The sequence below is a fragment of the Abramis brama genome (assembly GCF_963993115.1).
Source record: "Abramis brama genome assembly, chromosome: 4".
In the NCBI taxonomy this organism is placed as follows: Eukaryota; Metazoa; Chordata; class Actinopteri; order Cypriniformes; family Leuciscidae; genus Abramis; species Abramis brama.
Genome location: NC_139966.1, coordinates 52,569,801 through 52,597,353, shown reverse-complemented (window position 1 = coordinate 52,597,353; position 27,553 = coordinate 52,569,801). Strand labels below are relative to the sequence as shown.

At 38.7% G+C, this 27,553-nt stretch overlaps 2 protein-coding genes across 10 annotated transcripts in view; both read right to left on the bottom strand.

Annotated features, from left to right (window-relative positions):
• Positions 1-23,775, bottom strand: part of shank3b (SH3 and multiple ankyrin repeat domains 3b) — a 29,901-nt gene extending 6,126 nt beyond the window's left edge. For 3 of the 9 annotated variants that reach the window (XM_084110897.1, XM_084110896.1, XM_084110895.1), the window contains exons 1-19: positions 17,106-20,461; positions 14,806-15,009; positions 14,619-14,690; positions 13,275-13,383; positions 12,049-12,200; positions 11,757-11,924; positions 11,491-11,607; positions 9,945-10,022; positions 9,332-9,398; positions 5,356-5,608; positions 4,087-4,250; positions 3,199-3,312; positions 2,813-2,888; positions 2,442-2,524; positions 2,244-2,368; positions 1,296-1,431; positions 1,057-1,137; positions 701-721; positions 146-282 (exon numbers count right to left, since the gene is read on the bottom strand). In XM_084110897.1, the coding sequence (XP_083967023.1) occupies positions 146-282; positions 701-721; positions 1,057-1,137; positions 1,296-1,431; positions 2,244-2,368; positions 2,442-2,524; positions 2,813-2,888; positions 3,199-3,312; positions 4,087-4,250; positions 5,356-5,608; positions 9,332-9,398; positions 9,945-10,022; positions 11,491-11,607; positions 11,757-11,924; positions 12,049-12,200; positions 13,275-13,383; positions 14,619-14,690; positions 14,806-15,009; positions 17,106-17,303 (2,355 nt within the window). In that variant the 5' untranslated portion in view covers positions 17,304-20,461. Of the gene's footprint in view, positions 1-145; positions 283-700; positions 722-1,056; positions 1,138-1,295; positions 1,432-2,243; positions 2,369-2,441; positions 2,525-2,812; positions 2,889-3,198; positions 3,313-4,086; positions 4,251-5,355; positions 5,609-9,331; positions 9,399-9,944; positions 10,023-11,490; positions 11,608-11,756; positions 11,925-12,048; positions 12,201-13,274; positions 13,384-14,618; positions 14,691-14,805; positions 15,010-17,105; positions 20,462-23,410 lie in introns of those variants that run through there. The other 6 variants (XM_084110898.1, XM_084110894.1, XM_084110899.1 and 3 more) reach the window with 4 other exon arrangements.
• Positions 23,776-24,781: 1,006 nt separating this feature from the next.
• Positions 24,782-27,519, bottom strand: cdnf (cerebral dopamine neurotrophic factor). Its single transcript, XM_084110905.1, has 4 exons — positions 27,322-27,519; positions 26,612-26,739; positions 26,347-26,488; positions 24,782-25,436 (listed from the first exon to the last, which is right to left on the bottom strand). The coding sequence occupies exons 1-4, from the start codon at positions 27,407-27,409 to the stop codon at positions 25,246-25,248; spliced, it is 549 nt and encodes a 182-aa protein (XP_083967031.1). The 5' UTR covers positions 27,410-27,519; the 3' UTR covers positions 24,782-25,245.
• Positions 27,520-27,553: the final 34 nt, after the last annotated feature.

The following is a 27,553-nucleotide window of genomic DNA, read 5'->3' as shown; positions in this document are numbered from 1 at the left end:
GTTATTATGACCTTATATTAATGGTTATATTTTGTTTTATGGAATATTTTATATAAGTATTTTAATAAAATATTTATTTTAAAGTATTATAATTAAAATACTTTTTGATTTTTAAATGGTGTATGTTTATGTGTTTCAGACTCACACTGATCTCAGCCTGTGTGATGCGACGACTTATCGGTCTCTGTTTCACAGTGGCTGCTCTGGTGTCTACATCTGCAGGGCGTGGCCTCATCACTACAACCGGTTCTTTGGGCGAACTCAACATCTCATCCAACTTCTCTGTGAGGGATACACACAGATGCACACACATACAGAAACACTTAATACACATTCCTGACCAGTATTCCGGTCCATCCTCTGATCAAATCACAGAAGACCAAACACAATCACCAACTGCATCAGAAAATACACATATCCCATGTGTATAATATACATAGTCTGAACTGAAGGAAAGCTAAAACAAATATACACTCACAAATACATCACAAAACACATACATAACAGCTCAGCTAGTTTGTCAACAATCCACAAAAAGAAAAACGAACATATACACTTTGACTTTACAATTTTTTGCAGTCACAGGCAACAACACACAAGCTAAAAAAGGTTAGATAAATCCATTCATGACATCACATGCTAATCAGCATATAGAACCAGTAAATGACATCATCAACGTGAGACTGGTTTCATATCTTACCTCCCCTCCTTCTCCTTGACGCTTGTGGGCAAGAAGGACAAATCTATAGTTCCTGATTTAGCTCATAGACTTGTGCATTAGATGGTCACTTTTCATTAGCAATGAATGAACAAAGCTATTACTCTACAATCATTCACACTCCCTTTTCATTGCTGTATCATTTTCACGGAAAGAAAAAACATTAATTTGAATACATTTCTCCATTAGTGTTCCTGAAAAAAAAAAGGATTTGATCCAACTTGTGCCATGCCCTCAAAGATGATAGCATCTGTTTTAACTTATCTGAGACCAAGCATAACGCAAGGATGTGTGTGCATCCATGCTTGTTTGTATGTATGTATGAGCATCTGTCTTACCCAGCTCCTCCAGTTCTGCAGTCATGCTTTTTGAGCGCAGGGTCAGGCTGGTGCTTGGGTCTCTCTTGGGAGGTGGCGGGGCTAATTAATAATGAGGAGGAACAGGAAATACAAGATCTAAATTAGCATTTTCCAGCATTTCCTCATTTTCTTGAAATTCTTAAGTCCAGTCAAATAAAAAGAAAAATGCATGGTGTGTATATATTCATGCATATATGAAGTGAGTTGAGGATAATAACCTTTCTTGCGGACAACTTCTCCAGTGTCAGGTTTGCGTGTGACAGAAACCACCTTCATTACTAGCCGACTTCCACCTTGCCGAATCAGTGATACCACCTGCCTGTGTCCCACCTTTACTACGCTCACCCCATTTACCTGACAGATATGGGGAGAAATAGAGAGAAATGTAACACACAGTCTGATAAATGACAACATTATTAATCCATGCATGTTTAATTTAACAACTTTTTGACCGACTTTTCTCTGGTGACATGCTGGACTTCTCCAATCATTTAGGGTAAGTTTACACAACAACAATGTAATAAAAACAGAAAAAAAAATTCCTTTGTGTTTTTTGCGTACAGATGATAACATTATCAAAATGATCACCATTCACATGGATCCGTGAAAATGACTAAAAACGCTGTATTCTGCTGCCAGGCCAGTAGTTGGCGATGTCACTTTGTAAAGAAACACTAAGCACCCATAGACTGAACACGTAATACGCATGCGCATGATGACACCGTTTTAACAAATTCACATTTTTGTTGATGATAACGGTATTGTTTTCAGAAACTTGCACTTTGAAACCCGTTTTCAGGCTCCCAAAACGCTGTTGTCGTGTAAATGAATGGCCAAAACGCATACGTTTTCCATTTTTTGTTGAAAATGTTGCCATGTCAATGCCCCCTTAAGCAGCTTAAACTCCGCCCCTTTCTTACAATTGACCTCAGACATTTAGGCCTGCCTCTATCCAATCAACAACCAGTAAATAGATCCAAATCCCCACCCTTTTTCCATAAGATGAACACTCACGTGCACTGATGTAAACTGTAAGTAACGTTAATTAAATTACACTAAATGTTACCATAATCAGTTAATTCATTTATTTGGCACATAAAACTCTCAAGTTTCTTTCTGTGGAGGTGAAATAGCCCTTTTTGTGTGTGAAAAGTTTTCTTTTATACCTCTATGAGGAAATCCCCCGTCCTTAACCCTGCCCTCCATGCCACCCCCTCCAGGTCCACTGACTCCAGGTATTGCAGGGCAGGAAAAGCAGGAGTAGGTGTGAACTCTTCTATGGGCGTCTCAGCTAATAAGAGAAAGCTTATTACTGCATCTGTATGGGAATTTTGTTCATGCTCACGTGCGTGTGTGTTTCAGACCTTTAGCTCCCCGAAGCACAAAGCCGAATCCTTCGCTGTCTCTCTTCTGCAACGTTGCACTTTTTTCTTCTATAACATAATCACTGTGGATTTACAGAAATCAATAGTTAGATGTGCTCCCCTGCCAGAATTCACAGATTCCTCCTCCCATACCCATAATCCACCATGTTTAAATAAATCAGGATACAGGAGAGAGAAAAGCATTGGTTGGAAAAGCATATTACCACACTACTCATTCTATTTCTGCAGTATGCATACTGTGCCATAATGCTGATTGCCTAAAACACCCAGATGATCTACTGCATATGGAAAATGTGCAGTATACAACATCTTAAATAATATGCAGTATATACTGTGTAGTGTATATATACCTGTAAGAGGTATAGTTGTCATAGGAGCCAACAGTGTAGTGCCTAAAAAGTCTCTTGGTACGATCCTCTCTTGTCTCTGAGAAACAGAAGAATGGCCACATAAATAACATTATTTGAACATTATAATGCAGAATTCTTTAAAATTATGCTTTTGTGTATACTCTGAATGCAGCTCTCTCTCTCTCTCTAATTCAAATTCAAAATGCTAAATAAACATACTAAACAATTTTTATTAAAAATGTAATAATGAGAAAGGTTTCTGTGATGGGTAGGTTCAGGTTTAGGGGCTAGAAAATGTCATTAGCTCAGTATAAAAACCATCATGCCTATGGAATGTCCTCATTGTGTTCAAGTGTGTGTGTGTGTGAGTGTGTGTGTGTACTGACCCAGTCGTGGGTCATACTGTCTCATCTGGACTTCCTCTACACAGTGAGCAGGAAACCAGCCAGTTCGTCCTTTAACTGAGCCTTCCCAGAATCCTCCTTCACCTATGCTCAGCACTGGTGGAGGCAAGTAAAAACTGTAAAATGTTGTATTTTGTATTTTTCTCCTCTCATATATGGGTGTTTCTTCAACTGCAGGCACTTTTAAGTCCCAGATATTAAAACTAAGTTTCAAATCTAAAATGTTTTTCATTTTTATTTAGTTATTTGAAGATCACATTAAACTTTTTACCAAACATTCACTATTTAGTTTGCTACTTTTCAAAAGTCTTCATGTATAAATATTTTTGTTTTGTTTAAAATTATTATATATATATATATATTTATGAGTGAAAGTAAATATAGTGAAGAGTGAAATAATTATAAACCATGAAATATCAATTTTTACACAAATGAAAATTGTCCTTCAGTTTCTTTCCTCAAAAGTTTGTACTTATTTATCAAGGAGACAACAGTGAAAGACGTGCCTGAGATAAAATATGAGAGATGTGAAAACAAAATCAAGTAATAGTCCATCAATTCCAGCCAATGCATAATTTTGTAAAATTATTTACTTGTGGATTTAGGATAAACAAAGTGGTAGTTATGAAATCAGCCTTTGCAAGACAATCAGCCATTTTATTCCAAAAATGTTCATGATAGTTCAAGAGGAAAAAAAAGACCTGTAAGGCATGTGCTGTATATTCAACACTGAGAGTAAACAAATTCAATAGACTTGAGAATTGTGTTTAATTTCTAAAAGTGCCCATAGTTGAAGAAACACTCCAGATCGTAGCAACCTTCAGCATAAAAATGTGATCTTTTTGCTGCATCTCACACTGAACGACTGACCTTTGACCCTCTCTCCTCGGTTGAGTGTGATCTCACCCTCTCCCTGTGGTGAATGCGAACTGACAGCGATGAAGGTTCGGCCGGGCACCGCACTGTACAGCCGTCGCTTGGGCCCTCGAGACACGGCAGGAGGACTCGGCTCTCTCTGTACGGGACTGCCAGGACTGCAGTGTGCAAACGTATGTGCAAAAGTGATTAACAACCAGCTCTGAGGTCAATATCCTCTTTTATGTCAGGTTATTAAACAATACTTTTATTAATTACCATATGTGACCCTGGACCACAAAACCAGTCACAAGTCGCACGGGTATATTTGTGGCAATAGCCAACAAAACATTGTATGGGTCAAAATTATCCATTTTTCTTTTATGCCAAAAATCATTAGGATATTAAGTAAAGATCATGATCCATGAAGATATTTTGTAAATTTCCTACCTTAAATATATCAAAAATGTATTTTTGTGGGTGGATGCAGCAAAATCGCCAACAGAAATGAACAACTTTAAAGGCGATTTTCTCAATATTTCTATTTTTTTGCACCCTCAGATTCCAGATTTTCAAATAGTTGTATCTCGGCCAAATATTGTCATATCCTAACAAACCATACATCAATGGAAAGCTTATTTATTCAGTTTTCAGATGATGTATACATCTCAATGTAAAAAAAGACTGGTTTTCTGGTACAGGGTCACATATTATTATTTAATTATTAATATTATAATTATAATATTCATACGTTACATTAATGTAAATTCTACATAATTATGATCAGATAAGCAATAGTTTTACTCAACTTATAAAATCAATCTATCAATCAAAATATAAATAATATAAAACATTTTTTTTAAATACATTTATTTTTAAAAGTTATTTGGAAAGTGACATTAAAGGGTTAGTTCACCCAAAAATGAAAATTCTGTCATCATTTACTCGCCCTCATGTCGTTCCAAACCCGTAAGACTTGCATTCATCTTCGGAACACAAATGAAGATCTTTTTACTGAAATCTGAGAGCTTTCTGTCCCTCCATTGACAGCTACGCAACTACCACTTTCAAGCCCCAGAAAGGTAGTAAAGACATCATTAAAGTAATCCATGTGACAGAATTTTCATTTTTGGGCGAACTAACCCTTTAAAATCAACATTAATTTTATGGAAAAGAGCAGTGTGGGCATTTTGCTAAATATCTCGCTTTGTGTTCAATAGAAAAATAACATTAGTTTGGAGAAATATTTCTTTAATACACTACAAATCAAAGCCGACTCCACACCTGAGGTGTCCTCCTGAGCGGGTGTGTCTCCTGAGGCTGCGTGTGTGTGTGTGAGCAGCCTGGGGGCTGCGCTGGGACGGCCCGGTGTCGTCGGGCTCCAGAGGGGGCAGGCTGCGAAGGGAGGGGGCCGGAGAGGGAGCTGGCAGACTCTCATCTAGAGCGTTATCACTGGCCGATCGCATTAGAGAGCGACGTGGGGATATGCAGACCGCACGCCGCCGAGACGAATAAGAAGGAGTCTCCCTGAAAGGCACTTTTACAGGAAGACAGCGGCATGTAAATAGTTATGCATTCTTCCTAAAAACACATAGAGCCTACTCACATCTATATTGCTATATTTTGAGAAATCTCCATGCTTAAAATATAAAACCATGTAAATTTGTGGAAGATATCAGACATGCACATAACAAAAGATTAACAACACACAAATCAATTATGGAAAAGGAAATAATAAGTATTTTGTACTGTAACACAATTTGGCTCATACCACTGCATATTACATTTATTAAAGTGCACTTTTATTTTTCAATGGATTTACATACAAGGCCGTAACCACCATTAGAAATGGCCCAATTGCGGGTTAGGATGACAAAAAGTTTTAAAAGTTACAGTTTAAGGCTGGTCTGTCTCAGCGGTCAAACAGCTCTGATCAATGTCAACATGATTGTGATGGCCAATCAAATCAAAGAAGGCGGGGCTTACTATTCACAGAAGCCTTTACAAAACACTTTAGTTTTAACAATGAAAGAGTGTGTGGTAAGGTGTAAGCAGCTTAACATTTAATATTTGACAACTGTTTTACCACAGAAATATCCAGCTACATATTCAGTCATGTACTTTTTAAGGAAATTTTGGTGTTTTTGAATTGAAAATATGCTATCATTTACATGTCTCATGTAATTCATAACTGAATATGATGAGACAAGAAACGTTTTATGTTTTTGACATGACACGAATAAGAGTGCATGTGTGTTGCAATTAATTACTTCACAACTACAACAATTAGACCAAGAATAACTTATTTTACTATTCTTATTTCTGTTTCTTTATTCCCTTAAATAAAAAAATTGGCCCCCCCAATGTTCAGTGGTCACTGCCTTGTTTATACGCACACACACACACATTTAGATCCTTAAACCGAGAACCGTTTGGAAATTGCAGTCCTTTTAATATCCAGTTTTTCTAATATCCTGTTGTGTTGGACATTCAAACATGATAGAAAAAGTGTTTAACATTTTTGGGAAAAGGGCACAAAAGAAAAAAAACATGATAAAGTAAAGGGCACATCTCAAATGGATCAAATGGTGTGCCGTTAAGAAAGTAGTAGCCTAAATCATCGAAAAATTGCAGCAACATCAAATGACCCGCTAGACCAGAATGACCACTGTAATGGATTCCTGAAGAATCCTATCAGTTGTGAATAAAACCCATTTTCGCCTGTCGAATGGATCAAGAGCACTCTCCAGGATACTGGAATGGATATGTCCAAGACTATCATAAAGAAAAGAACTAGCAGAACAGATTAACCTCTATCAGGCTGGGAATCACTCATCATAACCCAAAGCCTAAGAACCTCATCTGTGAACCACAGATTAGACGCATATGGCTGCTGTTTAAGAATATATGTAATGCGTCGAATTAATTTGAATTGAAACAGAGGGAGCTTATAAAAGGACTGCCATGTCCTTGATGGTTCACGCTTTATGGACATAAATATCATACATAAAGTCAGACTTTATTAAAGAGGTCATATCACTTAAAACATATCAAATACACAGTAATTTAGTTTTCATCACCATTTTCCACCCACTCTTCCAAAAGTGAGCAGTTTTGCTGCTGTACCTTTTAAGACTTGGATGTAAATATGGGCGAATAGGTTATAGGCTGTTTAATACTGGCCAGAAGATGCTATTATACATAAAATATATATATGATTACACACCATTGGTTCTTAATAATGTGTGGTGCCCTCATTAAATGTCAAAGAGGGTTTATAGCCTTTAGTGATAGTTGTGAAAAAGTCTCTGTTTTTTCCCTGCCTACTGTTTTATTACTAAATGCATTTCGGTACCGTGAGTTCTTGTTTTCCCAGCATGCTCTGAGCAGCTGTGGTTGGGAACTCAAATAGAGTGGTGCAGGAGGGATGTATTTTTGAAAATTGCATCACCCTGGTTTCCCCGACAAAAACACAATAGGATCGTTCCATTGGCTTTTGGATTATTGCAGAAATTATGGTCTGTGATTTAACAAAAGCTCATGATTCTTTCATGTTTTGTTCATCGTGATAATCTTCGCAAATGAACACAACTTTCATAACTACAAATAAAAAGCTAAACGAAATACACCATGGTCACATGACTTTAACGTCGACATCACTAAGCTTCTGAGAACTCTTTCAGTCTTTGTTAAAAATATTTGTCCTGAAACTTTATAATAGTTTGCAAGAGCGTGATTATAAACACGATTTTATTTGTTTAGCTGAATGTCCTTGAAAACCTCTGTAGTCCCATTTAGCCACTTATTTAGCAACCGCCTTTTTACAAGACAAGTAAAAGCTTTAAAAAATATCACACAAGGGTTTTACTGATGATCTCTGAGTAAAACATGAAAATATCTTGAGCTTGAGACCTCTGGCATTTAAAAAAACATTTTAAAAAATTGACTTAAGGTCAAGGACGATGGACCCGGAAGTGCTACAAAATACATCATCCCTGCACCACTATATAATATGAACGCAACTGTATTATCTGATTTACTTTAGAAAGCTGGAAAAGTTTTCACAGTTTTGTTTCGATAAATGTTTTTTTGGACTGGGAAGGACGTTTTCCGTTTTACGGCCGTTTGCCGTTTTAGTATACTGTATAGTATACTTGAGTATATTTGTATATATTTGTATATTTGATTCCTCATGATATGACCACTTTAAACCAGATCTAATTTAGTTATTGAGTCAAATCAAATCTGCAGGTGTATAGAGCCACAACCTGTGGGGTAAAAAATAAAAAACAAAAAAAACATAAAGTGGGGATTGCACTGGTGAGTTAATACATCATGAAGACTGGACACAGAGATCAGCACATGAAACACACTTAGATTACACATAAATTACAGATGACTCACAGATTACATCACACAGAGCATGACTGAGATTTACAAAGAGAAACACACACAAATCATAAAGAGATTAGCTCACATGTACTAGTATGACAAACAGTTTACATCTAGGGCTGTCAAACGATTAATCGCGATTAATCGCATCCAAAATAAAAGTTTGTTTTTACATAATAAATGTGTGTGTACGGTGTATAATTATTTTCTACATATAAATACACACACATGCATGTATATATTTAAGAAATATTTGCATGTATATACTGTGTATATATATTTATATTATATATAATTTATATTATATATAAATATTTTATATATAAATAACACATTTTCTTAAATATATATATGCATGTGTGTGTGTTTATATATAGAAAATAATTATACTCCGTACACAGACATAAATTATGTAAACACAAACTTTTATTTTGGATGCGATTAATCACGATTAATCGTTTGACAGCCCTATTTACATCACTTATTGGAAAGAGCACTGATAGAAACAATAGCCAGATCAAAATCTTGCACATTCAAACTGACTGTTTTAAATAAAAAGATATCATCCAATTATGGATTGTTCTGACGCATTCTGTGATGAAGTTACTAGTTTCGTGCTGCTTCATATGATAAAATGCTCTTATGTTGTCATTTATGCTTTTATTCTGTGCTGCATCTACTAGACTAATTAATAAATTGGGGTTTTATCTGAAATGTTACCCAATAATGGATTTGGATTTGATTGAATGGATTCTTATCTAGACAGCCTAAGTTTATGACGGTGACGTGTTGTGGTGCCGAGTAAAATAGACCCAAGATTTAAGGCCTAATGTTTCAAACAGTTCAAATTGAATCCTGATCAACTCACCAACATCTGAGGTTTTATGGATCTTGATGATTTCTGCCAGGTCAAAGTTCCCTGCGATGATGGCAACCTACCAGAAAAATAATTTAACATGTCAAGAGCACTTGATTTAAGGAATAGTAAAGGGACCTATTCCATTAAAGACTGTGGGCCAGATTTACTAACAGCTTGTGCCAGCACAAACCCTACTGTCAGGATTTACTAAAGAGACGCAGTGAAAAATTTGTGCTGACCTTATGGCATATGCATTTGGAGTTTCCTTTTCAGACACAAAATTTATGGGAGGAGAGTATTTAAATGAATCATACAAGGTGGTTTACTAAGGTTTGCGCTAGTCAATTTACTGGTATTTGCGTCATTATTTACCGCCCCCAAAAAAGCATGCCTTAAACCAGACACTAATTTGCACTGCGCAAAAATTGCGTTGGTCATTATGGATATAATCTGGCTTCGTCTGTGTTCTTTAATTTGCGTGTCGTCAGTAGATCACGCACAGAACTTTCCACTTCCATCTGCGCTTTTTGGGAATTGCGCTCTCATGCTAATTTTCCCTGTTGTTTAGTAAATCTGGCCCTAAGTAGTGCTGAGCCAAAACTTTAGCTGAGAGACGTGGTACCTGAAATGCTGTTTGGTTGTTGTAGTTCTTGATTTCTTTATTTGCTCCTCGAAACAGGAGAACTCTAGCACAGCCTTCCTGTAGATATGACAGAGGGAACAAAGAAAAAGCAGCTGAGTGCAAAGGAAACAGAAGCGATTATAGCTATAACACCCTGCAAATGTGTATGTGATTGGATGCCCAGCTGAGTTTAATAGCTATGTACAATTGCAGTGAAATACTAGCATACGGCCAACTGCGAAGTATGTATACTGACTATACCTTTAGAAGCATGTAAAGAGTGTGAAAGAGTTCCTCTGAGGAAGCAAGGGAGGTAACAGTAAAGCCAGCAGTAAAACAGGTATTAAGAAATAAGTATTTTTCTACAGTAACACTGTCCGATAAAGTTTCAGAGGCAGGCAGTGTATTTTTTCATAGAGGTCTTACAGTGTGAATGTGAAGGTAACCGTGAAATGTCACATTAGAGGAGATGGTGCCTCCACATCGCTGTGATTGGCGATACCCTATCAATGCCTAATCATGTTCACAGCCGCTCTGCAAATTGCCCTGAATGGGTCGAAATGGTGGAAATGGTTGGATGAATTACAAAGCAAACAACTTGCTCATTTGGACAACATCAGAAATCGGTGTCACAAAATCGGCACATTTAGTAAAACGTTTAAAATAATAATGGTGTAGTGACGGGGGGTGGGTGTAGGAATTGAATAATTGAAGGATTAAAAGTGATTTAAGGGAATGAATAAAAAGAAATAAGAAGGGTAAAAAGTTCTATGGTTATGAAATATTCAATGTAAACTATTTACAATAATATTTTATTGTGAAATATGCACACATTCACTCTTATTCATATGTTTAATATGTCAAAAACGCAAAATGTTTCTTGTCACATTCAGTGACATGAATCATGTAAATGATAGCATATTTTCAATTAAAAATGTACAAATTTGATAAAGTTGAGCAGTTTGGATCTCTGGATGTTACTGTCACCATTGAACATTTCTATTGTTATCAAATATTAAATGTTTAGCTACTTGCATCTCACCACACACTCTTTCAGTAGTAAAACTAAAGTGTTGCATTGGAATTCGCACTAGTCTTCTGTGAACAGTAAGCCCCACCTACTTTGATTTGATTGGCCATCACAATCATGTTGACATTGATCAGAGCTGTTTGACGGCTGAGGCAGAGCAGCCTAAAAATATAACTTTTAAAACTTTTTGTCATCCTAACAACAAACAGAGAAGTGTGTAATAGAGTGCAGAAGGGCAGCATCAAGAATATCAGATATTGGGGGGGGACAATTTGGCTATTTCTGATTTTTGGGGAGGACTCAATGTCTATGGCGGTTACGGCCCAGCTAAACGGTAAACCAATCACAACAGACCGGGCCCGGCTGACCAATCAGAACAGACTGTGCTTTTCGGAAGGCGTATTTTAAAAATAGAATTTTAAAAGAGCCATCCTGAACATCCCCAATAATTGGAGAAAGCATAGCTGATGGCATTGAGAAGGAAGACTCTGTGTGAGCAATTGTGGGTGTGTGTACCTGGTTGTAGAGGGCACACAGGTGTAGTGCTGTGTTTCCTGAGGCATTCTGAGAGCTCATCTCCGCTCCATAGAATAACAGGTGCTCAAGGTGCTGCACGTTTCCATGACGACAAGCCTAATGTACAAAAACACACACGCTCCGATCACCCACTGCTGCAGTTGTAGCAAACAATAAAAAGGATATATTTATTCTCGCTGGAGAATGAAACTTTATGCTACAGGAGACTGTCTCTTTACGTTTAACGAGAGAGCTCTGAGCTTTACCTGATGGATCTCCTGCCAGCCGTTCTCGTCGCTGTAGCCCAGCTGTGCGTGATCGTACAGCAGCAGCTCGCAACAGTACGGATCTCCCCCGACCATGGCACTATGATAGAGGGGGGTGAGCCCACGACTGTCCTTATAGTCTGGAGACGCCCCCAGATCCAACAATGTCTGCGGATAGCACACGAAATATGACGGACATATGTGCACAGACTCCCAACAGCTTGCGATGAGTTGTATAAGGATGAGTCTTTCTTTGGATTGTGCGTGTGGGAGGTAAAGTGCATCAACTCACAGTCAATGCTACATGGTTGTGCGTTTGGACCGCTTTGTGCATCGCCGTCAGGCCATCTCTGGTTCTGAAGTCCAGATGGGCTCCTCCGCTCCTCAACACCTTAATCAGTTCAGCACAAGTGTCCAGCTGGGCCCCGAGAGTGAGAGGAGATTCTGGAAACATCACACATGCGAGGATGATTAAAAATGCTAAATGTCAAATCCATTTCAGCGAATGTATAATTAGTTAATTTTGTCGAATGTTCTTGTCTGATTAGCATTGTACTTAATTTACATTCATTAAAGTATCCTAAATGCTAATCAAGGCGAACTTTAAAGGAATAGTTCACCCATCCTTCACCCCAAATGAAAATTTTGCCATGATTTACTTGTGTTGTTCCGACCCTGTATTATTTTGTGTATTCTTTGAAACCTAATATTAGATGTTTGGCAGAAGTTGCTCTTTTGCATAAAATGAAAGTAGATTGTGAGTTATGTCTCTAAGCTCCATTTAACTCTTTCCCCGCCATTGACGGAATTTTCCGGCTTTCCGTGTTTTCACTGTTATACGGTAGGGCTTTATGCGCTATTACGCATCTTCTGAAAGAGCAGAGAATCCCCGGACCAAAACACAGGTGAAAAAGAAGCAAAAACAAGTGATAAAACGTTGCATTGCTTATGCACGTCGTAGTCTGAAAAACAACGTGTTTTTTTTGTTCAAAATGTTGCTTTTTTTCCCCATTTTTTTTTTTTACTTGCCCACATTCAAGTGTTGAAGCTACAATAAAAGCTTTTTATTTATTTTTATTTTTTATCAGAGGCTCTGTACTTTCTTTTGATTATATTGCAAGTTCAGATATTCATGCAACAAAACATTCTGGGGGCCATGAATGTTTTGTGAAAATTATCGAAAATGCCTGGCAACTTTTTTTCTTTTTTTTTGTAAACACTGACAGGGAAAGAGTTAAGAACCAAAAGCTCCCTAAAAGTATAAAAAAAGGAGGTTATATGACTTGTGAAGTCATGCAATAGCTTTATGTGCAGAACAGACCAAAATTTGAAACTATTGTTCAATGATAATCTTCTCATTCCTGCCAAGACTCTCAAATGGCACTTCTCCAATGTTCAAAATGGCATCTTTTTAGATGCATTGCACCAAGTTTGAAGGCAGGTTCGGGAAGTGATGTGAAATATACTCAAACTCTTGCACATGGAGAATTTATTAAAAAAAATATATAATAAAATCACCTCCGCTCTCAGTATCATGAAAATTGGGGTCCAGCCCTTTCTCCAGGAACCTGCAGACCTTCTCCACACACCTCTGTTGTACATACTCCATAAACTTCTTTAAATTGGCCTGGCAACAATGGAAAATAGTCTTAGATTACTAACCAGTCAACAATGTTTTGAGTAACTCAAGGTCTTTAATGGAAAGCAGTTTTTATATGAAATGTCGAATAATATACAAGGGATCAACATACTACATTCACAATGCAAAGCTGCCTTAAGCATTACTAAGAAGTAAGATGCAAAAATAAAAAAATGAATGGAAGTTGCTCATTACAAATGCAAAAAGATTAGCCAATCATAACAGATAGCTCATTCACATGAAGAGTATGTAAAGATATAGTAGCAAGATAGCCTGTACAATTCTAGTCAGAAAACAGTAATGTAAAATTAAATTAAGTTTTTCCTGCAATTAACCTTGACAAACACAAGTGGACTTAAAAAATAATGCAGTCAAACTGAAGGTAATTGCCCTTTTAAAGGTGCTGTAAGCTATTCAAATTAATTTGCTAATTTTTTAGCATTTGCCATTTTGCTAACTTGAACCACATGTCCTCTTTTCCAAACCCATCTTTTAAAGACATGTCAGCAAACCTGAATTCACAGACTGAGAGTGTTTCTAGCTAGTTTTTTGATTTGGCTAAAAAAAGAAGAATGGACTCTATTTGGAGTTGAGTCTAGAACTGTCACAGAGACACATGCTATTTTTTTAGGACTAAACACAATAGCTTACAGCTTGTTCCAGATAACGATTTTTAATGGAAAAATATCCGTTTTTTAGAACAACAGAATTATATATAAATATACACTACCGTTGAAACGTTTGGAGATGGTAAGATTTTTAAAAATGTTTTTAAAAGAAGTCTCTTATGCAAACCAAGGCTGCATTTATTTGATGAAAAATACAGTAAAACAGTAATACCATGAAACTGTTATTTTTAATTACAATAATGTTCTCTGTTTCAAAATGTAATTTATTCCTGTGATCAAAGCTGAATTTTCAGGATCATTACTCCAGTCTTCAGTGTCACTTGATTCTTCGGAAATCATTATAATGTGCTGATTTGCTGCTCAAGAAACATTTCTTCTTATTATTATGTTATTAATGTTGAAAACTGTTGTGCTGCTTTTTTCATGATTTTTGAATAGAAAGTTCAAAAGAACAGCATTTATTTGAAATTGAGAACTTTTACATTAATGTCTTTACTGTTACTTTCGACCAATTTAATGCATCCTTGCTGAATATAAGTGTTCTTACCAACCACAAACATTTTAACGGTAGTGTACATGCATGTTAGACGTTACCTTGGTATGTAGTTTGGCCAGTTGCTTGTCATCTACATGGCTCTGAGTGTAAACACGCCTCTTGTAACGGAACTGAAGTCACACAAATGAATTGACAGGTAAATGATAATAACAGCAACCTGAGCCAATAATATCATAAGTGAGAGATCTAAAGCATCGTGGGATGCAGAAGGGGGAGTATGTGCACCTCTAGGTACGGTACAGGCGTGATCGTAGGGAGAGGATACTCCCTGAGCAATCTCTCCTCATCGAGGAACTTTCCGGCGCGCCCATTAAAGGCAGGGAGGTAGAGGCCATAGTTAAGCACATCGGTCAGGCTTTGTGTCAGAGTGACCAGAACTCGCTGCTTACAAACCCACACTGGAGCCTCAAGGTCCAATCGCAGGCATTTCTAGAAACAAACATACACGCGTTACAAATCCCTACATGAACAAGAAGTATTTTTGCTTTTATTTTGAGACTTTTGCATATTTTATTATACAGATTGACAGAAAATCATCTAAGGTGATATTTATCAGGATTTGTTGCAGGTTGGACTCGAACCTGCATCAACCATATGAGCACCAAGGCTTAAACGCCCTGTTTACACCTGGTATCAAGATGCGTTTTGGTTGATTGGATCACAAGTAGACGAGGGAGACATGTTCCCGTTTACACCTGGTGTTTTAATCTGTCTCTTTTGTCCACTTTCAACCACTTCTGTCCTGATTTCTTCGAAAGGGAGGGTCTTTGGGCATGTATATGTATTTCGATCTGATGGATGAAATAAGCTCATGAAATTTACATATGAGCACGACCGTAGACGAAAATTTACGGAGCTTTCACTTTTGCTATGACAGCCGCAAGACCATGAAATACACTGTGAGTGTGTGTTAGAAATCAGGAATGGTGAGAGAACATTGTGCTTGGTATGTTTTTTATCTTCAAACCAAACTTGGGTCTCCAGCCAACAAAGTTTAAATCCCTTCTGGTCAATGCGCTTCCCATAATGTTTAAACCCAAAGTATACTTCGGTCGTCCACGCTCTGCAACAGTCCAGAAAACAAAACTGCCCAATTTTTGTGTCCGCGCGGGCGGTGCACTTTCAACAACACAAGTGCGAGTGACTTGAGCGCCTGAAAACAAAGTACACTAGACAGTGCACATCTGCCGAACGCGTCTTTCCGGTCTCACGGACAAAAGAGCATACTTTGAAAGGCTTGCATGCTCAATTGTGTGCGAGATGGAGCAGACCGCAGAAAATGAAGTATACCAGGGCCTTTACGCATTAGATCAGTAGGCGCTCTTTTGTTCCTGTTCGAACACATTCGACCACAAAATGCGTTTTCGTCTACCTCTGGAAGTGGTCGAAAGTGGACAAAATGTTTTAGATCCTGTTTACTCCTGAATTTGGCGTTGTCCACTTGCAATCCGATCGACAAACATGCATCTTAATACCAGGTGTAAACAGGGCCAAAGACTCGACCAGGTAGGTTTAATTATTCATGTGCAATTAGCCATCAAGTGTCCTTAAATGCCACAAGATTCACTACAGCAAATTTGTAGTAAAAAAAACATGAATGTCTGTCCATTAAATATTTTCTCCAAATGCACTAGGCTTTAGACTTTACTTAAGATCGTTTTAGAGATTCTCCACCTGGATGATGCGACGGCGGCCATATTGTGCCAGAACGGCCAACATTGGTGGAGAGGAGACAGAGTGATGAAGCCAATCAGTATATGGGGAGGCCATGATGATGAGAGGCCAATCGGCAGGACAGGATTACACCCCTACTCTTTTTCTAAGGACATCCTGGGATTTTTATTGACCAGAGAGTCAGGACCTTGGATCTCTGGGGACAGTTTAGTGTCCCAATCACTACACTGGGGCGTTAGGACCCACACAGACCACAGGGTGAGCAGCACCCCCTGCTGGCCTCACTAACACCAATTCCAGCAGTAACCTAGTTTTCCCAGGAGGTCATCCATCCAGGTACTGACCAGGCTCAACCCTGCTTAACTTCAGTGGGCAACCACTCTTGAGCTACAGGGTGATAGCTGTGCAAAATATAAAACGCAACTTTAAAGTACTCCCGTCGGACATAACTTTTGACAGAAAGCAGGGAGTTACGCTGGATGCTGCAAAGGCTCTCAGAAAGAGGAGCACGGTATTATGTGTTTGGCAGGATTATGTAAACATGTTCTACATAACATCATTTAAAAGTGCAAATTTATTCAGGAAATATACTGGGGTTGAAAAGTCCACTTTTGGACTGCACTGTACATGCAATCGCCATCTTGCAGCAAACACGACTGTAGATGCTTGCACAGAAACACGCGTGCATGTAGACGACATGCTGTAAGCCTCTGTCACACACCCCTCACTCCCACGCAGAGTCAACAACTCAGTCTGTACCAATCACTGCCACTCTCTACTTCTGTGCTGCAGTGCAGCCATTTCAAAGACAAGAGTGAGCCTGCATATGTGTGTGAGAGCAGTGTACTCACCGTTTGCTGCAAATCAGGGATTCCGATGCGGATGACAGCTGCGCCTCCGTGGAGATCCTCCATAGGGTCGGAGGTAGATTGACTCCCAGTAGAGGCCCAATTGCTGTCATCTCCGTGGTTGCCGTTGGTAGGGGCGTGTTGCTGCCGTGGCCGGTCGAGAGCCTCATGTTTGCCGTCGGCAGGTGGACTGATAGGCATGCTCCGGGAGAGTGTGTGTGTGTGCGAGTGTGTGTGTGCGTTCTGCTCAACACGCCGGCCTCACAACCCTACAACACAACATACACCTGCATTTTCAGTCAAACTCATTCTAATGCACTGGTTTATGTTGACTGATATTTGATGTATCTGTATACTAGTAGGAAGAATGTACGCAGAGCTGTTTTATAATACACACACCCAAGCATTTGTGGCTAATAATGTCAAAGTGTGACAGGTAATGACGTCTTCACGTAAGCATGGAGATGACATTTTACCACAAATCACAAATCAAGATAAAATGACGAGATGAGAGAGTTTGAAAGAGAGAGTGAGAAGAGAGAGAGAGAGAGAGAGATAGGGACTCCATTGGTTGTGAGTGGTTGCCATGGACACTGTGAAGCAGATCCACTTGGGAATAATGGAAATTGAGGGAACCCTGCATCCCAAGTTACCATGGCAACTCAGCACTTTGCTTGTTCTGGTGTGCTACCACTTCCTCTTTAGAGACAGCTGTGCAAAATCTCACACACTCACCGCGTCTCTCCTTCTACAGCATCACAAGCAACAAGCCAACTCTTGACACCTATTTCAATTACTTAACCCTCTGAGGCATGATGGTGTCCACTTCAAAATGTCATTTTAAACCATTCAGGGTGCATGTTGCATCCAAATCATCATAGGCGATTGCTTGTGACCTTCTCCCATAATTCTATATGTCTGTCCTGTTTATGTTGTGAATTTTATAGGGCTGGATATTGACACACATTGCGATTTAATTCGATTAGATATAGATTCATTTGGATATATATCCGGTACAGTACATGACAAAGTTTTAACTGATTTGTATACAAACATTTACTTACACAAGGAAGTTTTTAATAATAATAAAAGTTACAATACTAACTTTATAATTACATAAATGTTTCTACTTCGTTTTTTGAAATATAAACATTTAAATGGGAGCGGTCATAACAACTTGACTGATTTATTCAAACATACATTCATTAGATATTGTAAAAATATGTATATGTATATAATTAATATGTAATATGGTGTAGGCCTATATATTTAGCAAAAAAAGCTTCTCTCTAGAGTTCATTTTTCTAACAAGTTTATGGTCATTGAATGGGTTTTCTGAGGTAACTTTACGATGTTCTCAGGCTGTTTTATTGACGTCTTTCCCGCGGTTGAAACACCGATTGAGCGATTACATGAGACATGACACGGATTTCGGTAAGTTGCACTCACTGTATGTTACTTTCAACATACCTTCTGATGTTCATTCATGTTTATTTTGTGATGTAACTAGTAGTTAAGCGGACGAGATGATCGGTTCACGTGATCTTCGCTTGATCTGAGGCGTTACAGCATATGTCACGCCACATGAAAGAGCGCCAAAACGGTATTTATTGTTTGAATTTCATAACAAAATGGACAGAATTTGAAATCTGAGACTTTGTCTCATATCAAAAGTAACAAAGCACAAAGCGTATTGAGATTTATTGGATGGGAGGCACTATGTTCTGTTCCTTCATCAACTGAAAACAGCATATAGACTAAAAGATGATTCTTGGGATTTTCAATATTTTTTACCCAGCCCTATAGAAGTTTATATTGCCTAGCCTATGACAACATTCCCAGCAATGTTTGGATACAAGAACGTTCTGGGAACATGTAATATATATAATATAAAATACTTAAAAGGAACGTTCCTTGAATATTATGAAGTGGCTCCCAAAGAAATAGCCAAAGGGAAACCATACACTAACTTTAGAGGAAAGTTCTGTGTTTGCCGGGTAAAGTCCACATGTCTGAATTGAAAGATGTCAGAACTCTCTCAGAACACAATTTTGATTGATTGAAAACATTGGGAATGATGATATATTATTGTTTTGAAGTAAAAAGATGGATTTTGAATGCATCAGAGGGTTAAATACTTCGTACATTCTCACAGAGAAATATGCTGTATCACACACTCATTCTTTTACCATACTATTATCACAGCCGGCCACATGTAGCCGTCCACCTACTCACTCATTCCAATGCAATCACACACAAGCTAAAACATTTCAGACACTCTTGACTATTGTCCACAGAGACAGAAGGGAAGTCCTCTATTATGTAACAGACATTGTCACAGATAACATGAAATGGAAAATCCCTGTAAAGAGTAAGTATAATGTGCATCAGCATTGTTACACTCTATGACAAGCAGAAACTTAGATCTGAGATGACATGTTATCATTCAACTCAGTTAAAGCACCGATATATCAAAAGGACGACGATCACTAATAACCACTTAATCAACATGAAATAATACAGAGATTCTTTTAAGCAATAGTAGTAACCATATGTGTATTTTCTAAATAAATTGTACAAACATTCCCATGGTGCTAAGAAGTTCTCAAGTGGTTTCTAGGAAGTTGTTAAGTGGTTGTTAGGGTGTACTGTGTTATTGCTCACTGGCTCAAGCAATACCCACCCATAAGGCAAGATATTCTGGCAAATTCCCTCCTTTAGTGTAAACATTTTATCATCTGGCAGGCAAAACCATCAGTCTGATACTTAGAAAAATAATAGCACACCTCTCTTACAATCCACATAATTTTAGGTAGCCTATCATACAGACAAGTCATAGATAATTCATAGTCCAATACAGACAAGTCTCATGCCAAAGATTAGTATTTAGGTTAAGGGGTTTGTTCAAATCCCTAACTGTAAGTATAATAATACTCATACTTGCTTAAGCAAACACCACTAACAAGCTAGAAATATTAAATGAGTTGTTACATTTGACCTGCACTTCCCATGTGAGGCTTCCCGTACGATCAAACTTTTCTGAGCTTTCCGTCTTTATTCCAATGATTTTCTGCCAGTATTCCACAATGCCTTACTTAGTGTTTGTAACGTAATGCAGGGCCGAACGTCCCGGCACTCCCTCGGAGGTCTGAGATTTCAGGACACTTTAAGCCCAACCCTGATGCTGAATATTCCCGAGCAGGAAAACCAGCAGGAAAGAGGAAATTACAGCAGGAAGGTCTCCTCCAGACCATCTCAAACCATCTCAACCAACCAAAAGCATCATTTGTGGACCTCCACCAATAAGAAGCCAGGGTTCCAGTGTCTCAACCAATCACCAACGTATCATCTATAAACATCACAGGTGAGGCTACGCTTAAATACATAATTCTGGTTGTAATCAACACCTCTCTCACTCCTAATGCCACTCAATACAGCGCGTTCAAGTACCTCTGTAAATTTGAAGTGGATAAAATGTAGCAACAAGGGATTATATGTGCTTTGATTGGATAAATAAGAGATTTTATTTATGCATGGTGTTGGATAATGCATTTATCAAAGCATGTTGGGGTCACACCAAAAATGATGCCAGACTGAATGAAGAAATATAAAAACCTTCATAATCCCATCAATTTTAAATACAGGATCACTGAAACGCCCACATATTCTCACTAACACACACACACCACACACACACACCCATCCGAAGCACCACTATCATTTTTTTTTAAAGCAACATGGCTACAGTCTCCAAAAACTTCCACTGGACCTGTTTTTATACTAGGCCTTTCTGGCTTTGTAATTTACTTCCCGTGATCTCAGCCCAACTTCCTGGCCTTTTTCCTGGCTGGTTTGGGCCGAGGGTCCTTGGGATGTTTTTGCAGGAAGTATAGGAAAGGCTGCACGCCTCTGATAACTCCGCTCTTTCCTCAGGCGATACAAAAATTCACCTAACACACATGAATGTGGAACAGAAATAAAGACTACCGACACCCACACTCCTTCCTACAAATCTCTCACACACACGCTGTTACAGAACAGTAACGTTTCTATTTCCACCGCACACTAGGAGGGCCTCTGTAACACAATCACAAAAATGTATGATATAGTAATACTAATACTGTAGTCTCTTGCGTATAGTTCTTTAATGCTGAATATATCAATATTTGAAATCACATATGAAGGTGTTGTGATGGATGACAGCTGCAAAAAGTCCTGATAGATTTCATTTCCTTTTGATTTCATCAGATCAAACAGAAATCACACGAGTGTGCTCCTTCTCTGTTACATAAGACACACCTTCACGCCTGGATCTGTGGGTAAGAACTTGACTGAAGTTATAAGGCTGCAGACTTCTTAAAATGATCCTTAGAGATCTCCCACTGAAACACACTAAATGCACCAATTTGGTGGTTTTGGGTAGCTTGACAAATAACGTATATGAACTTGAGTGAGAATTTCAGAATGTATTAGTATTTGGCTTGTCCTCCTTTTGCTTTAAGAACAGCAGCACTCGAACTGCTTTGTGTCAAGCATGATGATCATGTTCTTCAGCTTGATTTGAGATGAACCAAATGGCATCTTGAGCTTTAATGGAAGAGCATGTGACCATCTGAGAGTCACATGATCAGTCACAAATGTAACTTATTTGATTAGTGTCTGACAGTGCAGAAATCATTGCAACCAGTGCAAAAGTATAGTATAGTTTTATTTAATGTCTGCATCTGAGGCTAGCTTCATGGCAAAAACTGAATTACAAAAATACAAAGTTACATAAATACAACAACCATGCAAACAGAAAAAAATACAGCAGTTAATATTATACAAGATTTTTTAACATTAACATATGAAAAAAAAAATCTAAAACCTTTTCTGGTAAAATCTAACCAAACAAGTCTTTAAGTGAGCTTACTTCATAAAAATGTTTTCTACTTGCATTAAAAGCGGGAAAATATGTTTATTTTATATGTTATGTAAAATATGTAGTCAGTTATTATACATCATAAGAAACTGCAGCCATATCATAAAAGCTGTCTAAAAAATGATTATGCAAGATGCTGAAAAACAGATTTCACGCCAACTACTTATTTCCTAAATATCTCACACACTTGGACTTTGGTTGAGATCTTACTGACCATCTAAGAGGTCAGTGCAATGAATGCAATTTTAAGTGTTGTTTCTAAGTTTTAAATGCTTGATTTAACATGCATTCTTCATTTGCAAGTCAGGCTTGTACGCTCCCCTATTACAAACCTTAAACAATTGCCCGAAATGCAAAACTTCTGCATAGAGCAACTACACACTCAGTTTCTCCAGAATTCATTGTTGCACACGCAAACACGCACAAATCCCCTATCTCTCTCACTCATCTTCCCCACATGGTTTCCTCCCTCTTTTGGGGATCCAGGGACAGTATGATCATCCAAAGAGCGCTGTGAGCAATAATGATGTGTGCGCGCGTGGGCGTCTCACCTCATCGCCGTCTCTGTTCAGAGCCTCTGTGCATCTCCATATCTCAGTGTGAGAATTCACATGCTAAGAGCTGTCACTGCATCCCAGTACCACTGCACCTCTCCAAGTCCTTGCTCATCACTATGGCAACCAGAAAAATGGTTCACCAGGAAACTTTGCCTGCTTTTAAAGGGCCAAAGCATAAATCTGGTGCGAGCATCCTCCTGCATCTCCTGACGGGTGTGCAAAACACTCAAGGCGCGCTTCGTGCACGTGCACCGAGCGCCACACAGATGTTTAAAGAGAGGGGAGATTGAGAAGGGGGAATAGGAGAGAGAGCAATTTAAGGAAAATAAATAGACAGTGTGATGGCTTAATGTGTGGGCGTTAGGGCTGAATAGATTGGCCTCAGTCACGACAGAAATTAGGATGTAAGAGAGTGACAGGTAAAGAAGGTAAGAGGGCTGGGGCGACGTCTGTGTATTCTGCAAAATTCAACTCAACGCAAATCAGTTTCCAATCAGCGAGATTAGGCTTTGCCTGAAGAAGACCTATATAGAGTGAGCGCAACACTCATTCACACATCCTCACGCATATACACACACACACACACTCACACACACAGCCACATTTTGCCTGTTAGGAAAAAGTGTTCAGTAATCCCTGTAGTGATGCCCAATGAAAATATCCGCATCGAGCCGCTGTACAGAGGTGCGCTGACAAAATATGACACACAGAGAGCCTGAAAAGACACAAATTAATCTTATCTTTCAACAAACACACACTTAAATTCATTCAAGCAACACCTAGCACACACACAATTCACCCAAGGATATGCTGGAAATCATAAAACTTACCTAATAAAACCAGGGCACACATTCCACACCATCTCGACTTCCTCTGCGAGGGTCCGTCTCTGGTCTGTGAAAGTGTATAGAAGTGTGCTAATGTGTGTATTTGGAACGTATGTGTGTGAGAAAGAGAAGAGAGGGAGAAAAGAGGAGAGATAGAGGGAAAGGGAAAGAGAGAAATAGAGGGAGAGAGAGGGAAAGAGAGAGAGTGCGGAGGCAGAGAGACTGTTACTGTATGACAGGAATGCTCAGCTCAGCTCAGCCCACACAGTGCAAGCATGATACACTGACTGTGTGTGTGTGTGTGTGTGTGTGTGTGCGCGCATGAGAGAGAGTATAGAGAGAGGTTCAGTCTCCCACTTCTTTGCGTGGGCAAGGCCTGAATCTCACTCACGGTCTCTCTCTCTTCTCACTCTCTCTCTCTCAACAGCTATTACAGGAGAACAGCAGAACTGGATGGTTAAAAAATGGGGATTGTGAATGAGAAAGCCTGGAGGTGGGGAGAGAGGAGAAGAGAGAGAAAGAGCCCTGCCGATGGACTCGTGGCTGATTGGTTCTGTTTTATGACATAAAAAGTTTGTCAGCAAAATCCTGTAGCATCGGAAGCCGGGGATGAAAGGTTTCGTGATCGCCATGGCAACACGGCAGATGTAAACATCAGCACAGTTAGGTGGGCGTGCGTCTTTTGTTCCGTGTGTGTGTGGACAAAAAGTCACAACAATACGATCCTTACGAGAGGTCATACGCACGCTTGTATCTACAAATTTGATACAGACTGACACTGAATTGGATTAAGAAAGTGACACACAAACACACACACACACACACGTTAATGTAACAAAAATCCAATGTCTAGGTCATATTTCACCCCAAAAATAGAAAACAATTATATTTTGCATAAAACGTTAGTTTTTTTTCCCCCACAGATATTAAGCGCAATTCTCCCCCTCGAATTGTCATTACTGTAATGTGTCCAGATGTTTTTATGTCCTCATAATAATTTTGAATTTTGGCATACCAGAATAATTATCTAAAAGAGCTGCAAAAAAGCTAAAGGCAATTAAAAATAGGTAACTTTAAAAAACTTTAGTATAGGACATAAAAAAACTTCAACTTTCAAACTAATGAAACCTTATTGTGAAGTGTTCTACTTATTTGTATATGTTCTACATTACAGTAATGAGATTTTTTTTCATTGGATTGTATTATGCTAATTAGAACAAGGAAGGAAAATGTGCATAATATAACGACAATGCAGGTGTGGCGAGCAGGACGAGGTCGAGGGCTGTGGGAGGATGGCGCGAGCCCTACCACGGCCCTCGACCTCGTCCTGCTCGCCACAGCGGGAAAAAAAATAATGCTTCATTTTCGTTATTCATGCAAAATATAGTTTCTTACTCCTTTATTTTGATTTTATGATTGAAATATCATCCAGACGTGAGGCTTTTAGAGCAGAGTACAAATTGGTCTTAGAGCCTGACACAAGCTCTCGTCCCTTCCAAATGAAATGGTTGGACAAAAAAAACAGCCAGTATCTCAGCAAGTCTCCTCTTAATTACTGAAACTAATAAAGCTTAATGATTTATTCTGAGTATGCCGGAGAAAAATGCTTACAGTGGTACAGGAGAATGAGACACTGGGGAAGTGGCACATGGCTACTCATAACTAATATGAAAAGCATCATAAGTTAGGAGTCTCAGTGCAATATCATAAGTGTCCCTGAGCACAGCTGCACGTGCAGCCCCTCCCATCACTGCTGTGTGTCCCCAGCATGAAGCTGCACGAGGAGGCCCTCTCATCAGAGCTCTGTCTCCCCAGCACGGAGCTGCACGAGGAGGCCCTCAGAACTCTTCTGTGTGTGTTCTGTGGTGCGCTGTGCTGTGTTTGGGAGCCACCTCCTGGATGAGATCAATAAATTCACTCTTCTCCAGGCAGGCTCTGCACTCCTCCCCCCACGAGGCCAAGACTCTCTTCAGATCCAACACTCGCATTTTAGACAAAGCGTCCCGGCTCCAGTCAAGAACTGGACGCTCTGTTTCAGAAGAACAAGAAATATCCATTTTAAAACATTTGAGACTAATATTTCCAAAATATTCCAAACTCTAAGGCAATTAAATGGATAGTTCACCCAAAAATGAAAATTCTGTCATCATTTACTCACACGTTCATCACAAATGAGGATCTTTTTTTGGTGAAATCTGAGAGCTGACTGACACTTGACACTTTAAAAAGTTCATAAAGGAGATTGTAAAACTAATCCATATGAATTGAGTGATTTAGTCCAATTTTTCTGAAGAGACTCAATTGCTTTATATGATGAACAGATTTAATTTAGGCTTTTATTCACAATTGATCAGTGTACATAAACAGAAGCTCAACCGAACCTGCTTGACGCACGACAACAAACCACATTGGTTCTTGCTGAAGCTCAGACATGCTGCGTAATACGAGAATTAACCTCATTGGTTGTTGTTGCACATAAAGTGAAAATGCGTTGATGAATGTTTATATGTGAAAAAAAAAACTGTTCATCACTGAAAATTTGCTTAATTGAGTGTGAGTAATTAATGTGAGTATTTTCATTTTTTGGGCGAACTAACCCTTTAAAGTCACCACGAAAACAAAATTGGCAATTATTTTTTATGGAACATTGCAGTATTTATTATAAATGATGTATCTGTGCACAGCATTATTTTTTTATTTATTAATTTTCAGTCTTTAATCAAAATAACTTCCCCTCCCTCCTGCAGCAACATATCTTTTGATGTGTTTACTGGCGCGAGGGCGGGACAACCTGTCACTCACATAACATCACAGCAATAGCAAAACTACAACCATCCAACGATCCAATCAATTTCGTCACAATAGGGAAGAAAATACTATAGCAACTTCCATTTCATGCCGACTTTGAAGGATCTTATATGTGAGTCAGTGCACCCTACCATATCTGAGCTCGCAGATCTGGCCATCCCTGCGCTGAAGTTTTTGGCAGATTTTGTGGACAGGAACATGTGCACTGAGGGGGCGGCTCACCTCACCTGTCACTTTGGCTGCAGCATCACTGGAGGCTCCTAGGTAATAGCACTGAGGTGAAAAGGGAAATAATTACCTCATGCATTCAATATATTTCATACCCTAAACATATTCATATGAACCAGCAACCAAAGAAGCATAAAAACCAAACTGTGCTTGTTTTTATGCTCTTACTAGTCGATTCTCTTTCCCAGTAGTCTCAGTGCATGCTCTGATCAGACCCTCCTCCACCAGCTCTGGGGACAGCTCTGTGTGTCTGATCACCAGTGAGTTATAAAGCCGCCCCAAAAACTCCTCACACACTGCAAAACAGATACACATATAAATATTAAACAGAGATTCATACTAGAGGGATAAATTCGTATGATATAACAGTTAGTTATAATTCTGCAGAACATAAGCAATGTTTTCTAGTTGTAAGTGGGTTGTATTATGATTATAACACACAAAAAAAATCATAGCAGTTAAAATCGTTTTACATTTCCAATATGATCAATAAGTTTTGACAACATATGTTTTACATTGCTTTAACTCATCAAAATAAGTTGAGCCATTTTTAAACTTTTTTTTTTTGTTATACAAGATTCAACTCGTTTTTTTAAGTCGGTTTAATGTAATTTAAGTTAAAATGACTTAAACATCCAAGTTGATTGGACATAAACTTTTTTTATAGAACTTTTAAATAACTATTTAATTTGAAGGCATAGTGTTAGGCTACAATAATAGGGGTTGTCACCAGGACTCACCTCTTAAATATTGACTTCCTGCAGTAAATATCTTCTATTCACTATGTCAAAACACTCATGCACTAGTGAAAAATAACCCAGGTGGCTATTTTTAAACTCGGGTTCATGCGCATTAAAAGCCAAGCCAACCAACCTCACCTTCGCATTCTTCTGCAACAGCAACTGAGAATAAAACAACACATAAAAGCAAAAGTAACGGGGTTGCAAAGGAGTTGGTTAAAGACATGACTCTGTGCGCTTAAAACGCGCCTGTGCGCACTTTTAAGTGAACTTCAATACCCAGCACACAACACCCACCGGCGCCGTTCTCAGCTGTTTCTAAATCAGGCGCTGCTCTCTTGACTTCCCTGTCGACGTCAGTTCAGAGGCG